The 11,769-nt window shown below is 41.8% G+C and overlaps 1 protein-coding gene across 4 annotated transcripts in view; it reads left to right on the top strand.

Moving 5' to 3' along the window:
- Positions 1–3,513: 3,513 nt before the first annotated feature.
- The window catches only part of POC5 (POC5 centriolar protein), a 37,592-nt gene continuing 29,336 nt past the window's right edge, over positions 3,514–11,769 (top strand). For 2 of the 4 annotated variants that reach the window (XM_028114577.2, XM_028114574.2), the window contains exons 1-2: positions 3,514–3,642; positions 7,205–7,298. In XM_028114577.2, the coding sequence (XP_027970378.1) occupies positions 7,215–7,298 (84 nt within the window). In that variant the 5' untranslated portion in view covers positions 3,514–3,642; positions 7,205–7,214. The other 2 variants (XM_028114575.2, XM_028114576.2) reach the window with 2 other exon arrangements.

Below are 11,769 nucleotides of genomic sequence, written 5' to 3'. Positions count from 1 at the left end.
TTCTATTATTTCCTCAACTTTAAAAAAATGAGGCTTAGGCTCATAAAAGATACAAAGCTTCCCTAAAGTTTTACACCTACTACATGGACAACTGAAAGACTCCAGCCTAGATCTTCTGAGTTTAGGAGGGCTTCACATGCCATATAACACCATGGAGGGTTTTTGAGGAAGAAGTTATGCAATGCAATGTTATTTTAAGAAGACAATTTGTCAGCATTGTGAAGGGTGAATTGTAGAAAGAAGAAATGAAGATATAGAGGTATAGAAAGAATCCAAGCCGAACTCAACAAATGGCTGAATTTAAAACGGTGGCGATTAAAAGATGAAGATTATTAGAGCAGAGGTTCAGAATTCAGGGCCCGTGGAAAGGCCTCCATATCGTCAAACTCATGAGTCACTTCACCGGCATTTTACTGAAGCTTCTCGAGGTTCTCCTCCCACTTCTCTGGCCCCTCCTTCTCAGTCTCCTTTGCTGCTCCTCCACTGATACCCACCCCTAAACATCAGCTGACTCCAGGGTTTGTTCTCAACCCTCTTCTCTACTCACCTTGCTCTCCCCACTCCCTGCCCCCTCCCAAAGCTGTCTCATCTAGTTCCTTAGTTTTAAATTGCATCTTATCAGTTATCTCTTACACAGTAAATTTATATAACACACCACCCAAAACACAGTGACATTAAACAATCAACATTCACTGAGCTCACGACTGCAGATTGGCCTGGTGGTCCTGCCATCTTTGACTGCACTTACATACTCTCTGGGTGTCCCCTGGCTATAGACCGATATCGAATGGCCTCCACTGGGATGACCAGGCCCCTCAAGTCTAACACACATGTCTTTCATCTTCCAACTGGCTAGTCTAGGATTGTTCCCATGATCATAAAAGAGGGCACAAGTAAGCCAAGCCACGTGCCTTCTAAGCCTTGGCTTCCATCATGTTTGTTAACATCCCATTGGCCATTAATGAGAGGGCAGGGCAAAGGACACTGATAGGGAGAGATGAAGAATTGGAGCCATTCTGGAGTCCTCCACAGATTTATATGCAAAGCCTCCCCATTTTATTTATCTGAGTCCTGATCTCTTCTGAGCTCTAAACATGTATGTCAAATGGCCTAATGGGACAATGCAACTGAGTATCTCCAGGCATTTCAGACAGCATATTTAAAATTGAACTTTTCTTTTCTATCTGACTCTCAGTAACACCTCCATCTTCTTCCCTGTAACTGTTTCTCTTATAAGGACACTAGTTACTGGATAGGGCCTACCCCAATCCAGAATGACCTCATTTTAACTTGATTACATTTGCAGAGACCCTATTTCCAAGTAAGATCATATTCACAAGTACTAGGGGTTATGACTTGACTATCTTTTTTGGAGGATACCATCCAATCCATAACTGTCATGCTATCAACAGAACATACTGAGTGATAAAAACATGGACTTTGGAGTCCAGACTACCTTGATTTGAACACCAGGTCTGTTCTTATTGGCTGTGTGATCCTAGGCAAGCCACATAAACTCTCTGAGCTTCAGTTTCCCCATCTGTAAAATGTGGATGGGTATAGCATCTATATCATAGAGATAATCTGAGAATTAAATGAGTTAATGAGTACAGTGCCCAGAACATAGTAACACATGTGTGTTTATTAAATAAAATAAGTTCTTCACCTGTTCATTTTCACACCTCAGCTTAAATGTACTTTCTTAGACAGGCATTTCCTGATTTCCCCTCTCTTCAAACATAATTCATAATTTTTTATTCACATGTGTGGGGGTCTTTTGCTTTTTTTTCACACAAACACAGAAAGAAAACAGATTTATTGAAATGTCTACTCTACCAAAAAGAAAAAAAAAAGAGGAAGTCCAGGTTAAATGAAAATAGAAAAAATAAAGCATTATAATCATGCATAGTTGTTAAAGATGGGCTCTCTCTTTTCCCATTAGACTCTAAGTTCTGTGAGGGCAGACTGTGTCTATTTCGTTCACCACTCTATTCCTAGCACCAACAAAACGTTTTGCATACGATGAATGTTAGATAAATATTTGTTGAATGAGTAATTGTGAAGGGTTCAAGCTAGCAATTTAATTACTATGAATTTACGGGTGCTTGATTCTCTCCCTCCATCTCTCCCCCTCTCCCCTTCTCTAGGAAGCTTGGGAAAAGAATCAGTGTTAAATTCATAACATCCAGATTAGGTTTGGTCTCTTTCTCTCTGTAGCTTCACAGAAGAATGGAGATGTCTTACCCAATGGTTTTCGAGGAAAACCTACCCCCAAAAGAGAGAAGAGAAAGAAGAGCAACATGGTGCCAAGTGGCAGGAGAGCAAAAGGATAAGTGCATCAGTAACAATCACAGTGTATGAAGTCACCAGGTGGCAATTCAATTCAAAAAACCGATCTCAACTAGGTATGAATTCATATGCATTAGTAGGAATTTGTTCTGTTTATAATAACCATGGGCAAGAGGGGATTTGGGGGAGGAACACAAGCATAGCTTGTTCCAAAGAAACTGCTGGCTCTTCATTGTACAAGAGAAGTCTGGCTCTGCCAACAAGTAGGTAGATGAGATCCAGGTTATGCCATTTCTATCTATGGAAGCAAACAAACAAATAAAAAAACCCCGATACCTCATCCTCCAGGTAACAAAGGGAGCCTGAAAACTCACCCAGACCTCATTACTTGGTCTCCAGATTGGGGTGCTCCCTTTGCATCCTGGATCCTAATGTACCTTTCACCATATCTGTTGCCAGTATAAATCTAAAGGCTAGTATTTTTGATGTTGTGTAATAGGTATTTTAGATATATTAACTCATTTAATCTCCCTACAACACTATTATGTGGGTAGCATTATCCAAGGTGACAGTGAATAGGTGGTAGAGCCAGGATATAATTATGACTGATAATTCTAAGGTTCATAGTCACTTTGCCAGAAGGGCCTGACTTGCAATCTGACACCTTTGAGGTCATTAGTAAAACCTAGTCCAGCAGTTTCTTAAATCGTGGTCCGCTGACCGCTCCATCAAAATCACTGGTGGTCTTTGTTAAAAATTCAGATTCCCTGGCTCTAAGACGGAAGGAATCAAGCAGAGGGGTGGGTGTCAGGAATTTGTACTTTTGAAAAGCACCTCCGAGTGATTCTGTCGCAGGGCATTATGGACGCAGATGATTCTTATGCATGAGGACCACACGCCTGGCTTCGGGTATTATCGAAAGATGACAACATACCGCCCGGGCGGACTTTAGCCCAGCTGGGCATCCTCTAACCGAACCTGGTCCCAGAGCCGCCTCAGTCTGCAGCCTCAAGGAACTGAGCACGCGCAGTACTTTAGCTCCCAGACGCTGGGCGGGACTTCCTAAGACCCCGCCCCCTCGGTATCGGCCGGCGCCGGGGGCGGGGCTCTCTTTAAGCAACCTAATTCCGGCGTCTCCCCGCAGTTGTCCAGAGCCCCGCCCCCGAGTCTGGGACCAATCAAATGCCAGGTTGCTGAAGCTCGGGGCCAATGCACAGGGCCGTCCTTTATTCCTCTCTGCAGTTTGAAACTGTCAGGTTGCTGCCAAGGTAGCCGCGGTACCGCTGTTGTTTCGCCGGAGACGCGGCGACGAGACGGGGAGGCAGGCGTCCGGGTTTGTGGAGAGCAGCGACGGTGGGTAGCGGCGCCGCGGCGGGCCTCGCGTCCCCGGCGGAGGCAGTGGAGTGGGGTTGCAAGTGCCGCGGCTCGGGTTTCCGCTCCCGGGACTCGTACACCACGGAGCAGGGGGCGTCTTCCCCGAGACATGGGCTGTGTGCTCCTCTGCGGGTGGACAAGGTGCAGAAGTTTTCCCTCCAAGGCGTCCGGGAAGAGGGCCTTGAGGGGTACTTGAAGTATATCGGTGACTGTCGCCACAGGTTCCGGTCGTTTAAAACGTAAGGGGAAAAGTAACCCTGGCTAACGCTTTAAGTAAGAGTTTGAGTCAAACAAGGGTGGGCAAGAAGGTGATCGAAGAGAACTTCTAGCCCTTTGGTTACTCACAACTGCTGTCCTCCTCTGCTTCTAGTCCCTTACGTGGGGCGGGGCTGGCGCATCCCCTCTCCAGCAGCTAAGATGGGTGAAGAGCGCAGAGACGTCACCCTGCTGCCAGCTTGCACGTTAATTCACCCTTCCTTCCTCTGTCTCTGGGGGTTACATTTGAATTCCCGGACCCCTCTCTCCTTATCAGCCAGATATTTACCAAGACGTAATTTGATTTCTTTGGCAATCGAGAAGTACCCACAACTTCTTATCTCGTGGTTTCTGGTACCTTGGGTTAGAGAATATTGGAAATTTAGCCAACTGATTAACATCTGCCACCCATTAAAGCAAGCTTCATTTTTTTTTCTCCTTTCTTTCTGAACCTAGAAACAGTAAGAAAATGCTACGGTTGTAGAGTTTCAAAGAAACTGTCGTACCTTGCTGGCATCAAAGCAGGGCAGATGGAAGACTTATGGCATATTTTCCAAAAATACAGTAGTTGTTTTATGGCTGCAGTATCTATTCAGAGACTCTTTGAAGTCAGACCCAACTTTTCAGCTTGTTTTTTGAGTAATCAGCACCAGCCCACTTCCGCTCCTACTATCTACTCGGTATGCAAATACATCCTAAAAGAAGTGAATGAAAATAGAAATGAACCAGGTTACGGATTTGGATGTCCGTGAAGCAGCCCTTCCTTGCTGGGCATGTGTGTGCTTATTTTATCCTCCCTAATTGGCTTAACTAAAGACAGTCATGCTGCGATTTAGTTTACTTATCACTTGTGTACACAGTAATACTCATTGAATAAAGCTAAGTTTCCATGAACAAGTCCCAACCTATGTTTCCATTCTAATATTGTACTTTTCCCTGTATCTGCCCTTTCTACGTCAGTTTCCTTATCTCATTTATTTTTCAGGCCGCTGTGATTGAGACCTGTTTCACCTTCCGCTGAAATTGGTTGGATAAATATCCGCAACTTCCTGCCATATTCAGGAGACCCCAATTTTCATCTTTCTTTGGCATCTGACTTTAAGCACTCCCTTCCCCAAGTTTTTATGATGCTTTTCTTTCTGATAATTCTACCATTCTGACCTCCTTTTCTGCCTCTGCTGGCTCTTCACTTCCCCTTTAAATGTTAAGTGTTTCTAGTTTTTAATCTCTTCTCACTACAGTAGTAGGCCTTTAACTTTATTAGGGTTATAGTCCCCTCTGAACACATATTAGAAGCTAAGGATCCCCTTACTAGAAAAACACACATGTGCATTTATACTAAAAATATTGCATATAATTTGGGTGTATGGACCTCAGAATAAGAACTCTTTTTCACACTCCTTTTCATATGTGATCTTATCCTCTCCCATTTTCAGTATTTCCCATTATGCTGATGATTCCTCAAACTTTATCTCTAGCCTGTACCTCCAGGACAGAGCTCCCTCATTGCTTAACTCCAGAAAGCACCATTCATATTGTAGCCATTGTGAAGGGCAGTATCTGCGGCTTCACTTCAGTGCCTCACAGGTGCCTCACACCCAGCTCATCTGTTACTGAGCCCATTGTCCTTCCCTCCAACCTGCTTACCTTCCTACATTTCTTGCCTTGGAGGGTGGCACTATTATCCATCTGATTACCAAGCCAGAAATCTGGAAGCCGTCAACATTACAAACAAGGCTTATCATGTCATCACTTGTTTAAAACATTTCAGTAACATCTCTAGAGTAGAGACCACATGTTTTTGACCTGACATAATCCTGATTTTCCATGTTCTGGCTGCCCCTTACCTTGCCTGTTCCATCCTTAGCCAAGCCTTGCTCTGCACCCTTTGCTTCAGCCTTACAGGCTACTTTTGTTCCTGGTATACATGCCTGTGCCTCTGTGTCTTTGCTTCTGCTGCTCTAATGCACGTCCTTAACATCTTTTATCTGTCTGGCACATCCTTAACATCTTTGTCTGTCAGGTCTCAGTACCCGGTTCATCTCTTCAGTGAAAACCTACTCTGGCTCCATTCCCGCTTCTTCACCCTTATGATCCCACCCCATGAAAAATAGCTACTCCTTCCTCCCTGCTGTGTACCTCTGTTGTTTTAGGGTCTACTAGCATTTTTTTATTTGTTAGTCATTTATATTCTATATATGTCTGGCTGTCTCTACAGATTATAAAGTCCATGAGGACAGGACTTCATCTTATATTTCTCACCATTGTCTTCCATGTAACTGGTGTTCAGATAGTTTGAATAGTTACTACTTGTCCTTTATTTTTTTTTAAAGATTTTTTATTTATTTGAGAGAACAGAAACAAGCAGGGGAAGTGGGAGAGAGAGAGGGAGAGAGAATCCCAAGGAGACTCCACACTGAGTGCCCAGTCCCAGGACCCCGAGATCATGACCTGAGACAAAACCAAGAGTCAGACGTTCAACTGACTGAGCCTCCCAGGTGCCCCACTACTTGTCCTTTAAATATATTTATGTGTTACTAAAAGTGCTTGTTTTATTTTTTTGGTTAAGACTTTCAACAATTTTTCTATGGCATATAAGAATCTGTTGTTCTGAATAGTCTTGCTTTCCTTAAAATAATATTCCTGAATTGTAAGTTTCTCAAGCAAAGAATTTGCACAAATTGTTCATTCTCTCTTGGTTCAGTATCTTACAGGAAAACATACAGCACACAGGTTGCCACACATTGCTCAAGAACACTGATCATGGGGCGCCTGGGTGGCTCAGTTGGTTAAGCATCTGCCTTCGGCTCAGGTCATGATCCTGGAGTCCCCCGATCAAGCCCTGCATCCAGCTCCCTACTCAGTGGGAGGCCTGTTTCTTGCTTCTCCCTCTCCCTCTGCTCCCCCCAACCCCCCGCCCTCGTGCTCTCTCTCTCTTGCTCACTCTCCCTCTCAGATAAATAAAATCTTAAAAAAAAAAAAGAATATTAATCACAATCGATTATTCTCAACAGACCCCATTGTGGATGTGTCTGACAAACTCCCATTTCTCTTTAACCTTTCATATATTTGTGTTATCTCCTTGACTACATTAAAAACTCACTGATGTTGGGAATTGAGTCTTTTACTATTTTTTTCCTTGCCTAGTTATTTTGTGGGTGCTCAATATGTTGAGTGATTTTAATATTTCACAGGATTATTGTTTACAGGATAGGATGTGTATCTATATCTATAGAAAACATGTTATTTTAGTTTAAATATCAAGTGAGTTTCTATTGTGTTATAGTTTATGCAGAATGTCATCAGATGAGGAGAAAGGCTCACTTCCTGTTATACAGAATGGCTCTGACCGGCGCAGTTCTGTGTCTTCAGATCTTCAGGTAGGAAGACATGTCTAAATTTGTTGTGGCTTATTTACTTTAAGCAAAGGACAATATGAGGGAAAACTAGGAATACATTTTTCACTTATTCATGTAAATTTACATTTATAATTATGATTTGTGTATAGTGTATATCAAATTATACTAATACCAAATGTCGAGAATTATTTCACAGACTTTGGGACATACCTTACGTTGTTTGAACCTTTCAGAAAATAATCAGAACTCTTCAAACACTCTTCGTGCAGAAGCTGCAAACAGCACAATGAGAGAAGCTGGAAATCTCAAGAATTTTTTTTTCTTGAGGTTTTTTTCATGGTAGCTATCTCTTCTGAATGCTGCATTCGCTTTAATGCAAATTAGTACAATATCAAACCACCCAGAGTTCTGGGGACTTAGATTCCCTCGTGTTCTACTCGAGGTTCTAATCCCTGTTGCTACAACGTTCAGCACATTCTGTTGCACAGGACCTGGACGGTGACAGATAAATGGTGTGGTTTTTACATGAACTGTTTTAAATTTCTTTTTATTTCTAAATGTTTTATTATCAGAAATATGGATTCAGATTTCTAGAATAGATTTTAAATGAGAGAGTTTGATATGGTATATCTTGAGTTTTATAGTTCTGTCACTTACGAGGGGAAAAGCTGGACATTATGTTTTTGCCTAAATATGAGTAAGTTGTTTTTGACAGTGTGTAATATGAGAAAAGTTTTAGGAGGATATTTTATGAAACATATATGTTCCTTTAATTGAAATTACAGATTTAGAAATGGGAAGCTATTGGAAAAATACCTGTGACTATTTACTAGGATAAAAGTAGTCTAGAATTGTGACATAGATGTTTCATCCTTGCTTTCCCTTTGGATGTACTTCTACTAGTGCTGTCTTTTAAGGTAACAGTGCTTTCCTGCAGTTTTTATCTCTGACTTTTCCAGACTTCCTTCAGGAGAGAACTGATTAACTCATCTATACTTGTGATTGACTTATAATAAATGCATTTTGGTTTTCATCCCTGTTTTTTGCAGTTTCAAAAACCTTTGAAATTTCCTAAATAATAAGAGTGATAAATGTGTTTGTTATGCTAACGAGTTGTCTTTTGGACCCCACCTAAGGATAGAGGCTGGTTGCTGAGGAGCCAACCACATGTTGAGAGGGTTGGAACTTTTAGTCCTCCCCACCCTGAGCTCCAGGAAGGGGAGAGGGGCTGGAGATCGAGTTCGGCCAACAGTGGCCATTGACGTAATCAATTGTGCATGTGTAATGAAGCCTCCGTAAAAACCCAGTGGAAGAGGGTTCAGAGAGCTTCCAGCTTGGTGAATGCACAGAGATGCTGGGTGACTGGCTAGGAGAAGCCATGGAGGCTCTGCCCCTCTTCCCCATACTGTGTCCTGTGTCTCTCATGTGGCTGCTCTGAGTTATATCCTTCTATTATAAACTGGTAATCTAGTAAGTAAAATGTTTCTCTGAGTTCTCTGGGCTGCTCTAGCAAATTAAACCTGGGGAGGGGGATCTTTGGAACCTCCAGTCTGTGTAGCTGGTTGGTCAAAGGCTTAGTTAATGACTTAGACTTGCTACTGGTGTCTGAGGTTTGGGTTGGGGGAGGTGAAGTCTTATGGGACTGAGCCCTTACTCTGTGGAATCTGATGCTATCTGCAGTGGATAGTGTGAGAATTGAGTTGAATTGTAGGACACTCATCTAGTGACTGAGAATAGCTTGTTGCTGGTGGGGAAAAAAACCCCACAGATTGTCGTTGTTGGGTTTAGAACGCTTTAAAAAATGTAAACACCTTGTAAGTTCTCAAGTTGTCATTTTGTCAGGAGACAAAGCTTTACATCGAAAGAACAAATCTCCAGAGTAGAATTTGAGAGAAACATGACAAAAATAATTTTGTGTTACTGGTTACCGGCTTAGAATGTCAACCAAACTGAGATTCTGTTTATTAGTAACCTTCAGCTACCCTCAGCCACAACCCCATTAGTTTTCAATGACAGTTGAAAACCTGCCTATATTTCCATCACTGGAAACATTTCAAAATATAAATACCAAAAATGTTAAAAATAACAAAATAACTATATGCTTTTACATATATAGTAAATACGTAAAACTAAACATTTAATACTAAAGCCCCTTATAAATCAGTATTCCTTCTAAGGGAGTTTTCTTCACTGTCTAAATTATGTGAATGATTCATAAAACTATCGTTGATAAATGCTGAGGAATGGGCAGCATCCATGGTACTTACTGACTGATAACTTCCTCTAAGCACAACTCCACACTGTCAGCTGGTTGCCCTGACCTTACGTGGTGTGTATGGGTTCAGCTATAGTTCAGGGTGACACCAGTCCCAACTGTTGTTGGTGGGGAGCAAAATTACAAGTTTTGGTTGTTCCTGGGGAGCAAAATTACAAGTTTTGGTTGTTCCTTTAGGATTCTTGTTTACCTTAAGACAGGTTATCTTTGACAAGTAAGAAAGACAATATTATTTATTTTGATCCTTAAATAAAAAATAGCGTATTTGGCCCATATCTACATATATGAAACTAAAATAGTTGTTTAAATACCTGATATTTTAATCTTACCTAAGATAAGCTAACATACATACATAGAATACTGTTAATATATACCTACTTACTTCTCCCTTAAGTCATAGTGATTGTTGTGGAAGCTTTGAAATATATGTTTGGTTTTTGCTTTTTTTTTTTTCCTTTTCTGATCCAGAACAGAGGACGGATTAGGGAAGCTCCAAGTTAAAGCCACTGACTTTTACTTCCCCTCCCTTTATAGGCAGGAAGTTGTAATAAACTAATTCTGACTGAGCAAAGCTGATTTGGCTAAATCTAGTTATAATCGCCACCAACTAAAAAGTTAATTGACCTCAAAATACAAATACAGGATAGCCACTGTATTAGTTTGCTTGGGCTGTCATAACCAAACACCATAGACTGGGTGGCATAAACAACAGAAATTTATTTTCTTGTAGTTCTGAATGCTGGATGTACCACAGCAAAGTCTGGCAGGGTCCGTTTCTGGTGAGCTCTCTCTTCTTGGCCTACAGACAACTGCCTTCTCGCTGAGGCCTCCATATGGCCTTTCCTCGGTGCATGTGCATGGGCCGAGAGAAAACTCTTGTCCTCTCTTCCTAGGACACTAATCCTGACATATCAGCACCCCACCCTTATGACCTTATGTAACCTTAGTTATTTTAGAGGCCCCATCTCCAAATACAGCTGCTCTGGGGATTCAGGTTTCAGTATATAAATTTGGGGAGGACACAGATATTCAGTGTCTAACAGCCACATTTTTCTATGTTCTTAGCCAAAATCAAGTTTATTTTGGCTGTTTGGGAAGTATAATAGGGTGTTATTTTGGCCACTTTAACAGGAATCAAATAAGAGTTGCTTAAGTGAATTGCTTCAAAGCCTGAGCTGATATATAGCCTCTTGTAAGTCAGAGCTGATAGAGAGTCCTGAGTTCATCTGAGGACCCAGCCTCTTTCTCGTGTTGCTCCGCCATGCCCAGGGCTGTTGACCAGGTTTGCATCATCAGGTGCTAGCTCACCACCACCTCTAACCCGTGGGAAGAGCTGAGTCGTAAGCAAGCAGCTTCCTTTCCAAGGACATAACCTGAAGTTGTACATATCATTTCCACCCAGATCCCATAGACCAGGTCTCTTGGCCATACCTGCTGGAAGGGCGCTTGAGAAATGCTGCTGCATGGCCAGTAACAATCTGCCTAGGTCAAACCCTGAGGTTTTAGTAACTTAAAGGAAAAAAGGGAAAATGGATGCTGCTGGACTGTTAGCCTTCTCTGTGGTAGGGAGTTACTGAACTTGAAATTTTATATATTTTGTTAGGACTGACTCATTCAGTTTTATGGAAACCAGTAGATTATCTTGTGTATGGCTTCAATTTATCAAACAATTTGGCTATTTCCTTTTATTGTAATAACTGGGAAACTGATGTGATTCAGGAAATGTATTTTTAAAATTTAAGATTATTTAAATCTAAAGAATTGTAGGGATGCCTGGGTAGCTCAGTCGGTTAAGTGTCTGCCTTTAGCTCAGGTCGTGATTCCAGGGTCCTGGGATTGAGTCCCACGTCGGGCTCCCTGCTCCGCGGGAAGCCTGCTTCTCCCTCTGCCTGCTGCTCCCCCTGCTTGTGTTCCCTCTCTCGCTGTCAAATAAATAAATAAAATCTTAAAAAAAAAAAAAAAAAGAGGCTCCTGCCTCAGTGATAAGGATCATGTGAAATACTGGCTTTTATTTTCTGTCAGGAAATGGAAGTTTAAAATTCAGACATGTGTTTATTATTATAAAGGGGACATCTCTAACAAAGGAGTTGACCATAGCAATATGAAGGTGATTCTTTTTAAAGATTTATTTATTTATTTTAGAAAGGGTGGGAGGGAGGGGCAGAGGGAGAGGGAGAAAGAATCTCAAGCAAACGCTGTGCTGAGGGGGAACCCACG

This window comes from Eumetopias jubatus, unplaced genomic scaffold, assembly GCF_037043125.1.
Source record: "Eumetopias jubatus isolate StellerSeaLion01/CBP00866 unplaced genomic scaffold, mEumJub1_p1.0 scaffold_5, whole genome shotgun sequence".
NCBI lineage: Eukaryota > Metazoa > Chordata > Mammalia > Carnivora > Otariidae > Eumetopias > Eumetopias jubatus.
Note: the sequence above shows the minus strand (reverse complement) of the source record. Positions and strands in the feature narration are given on the sequence as shown.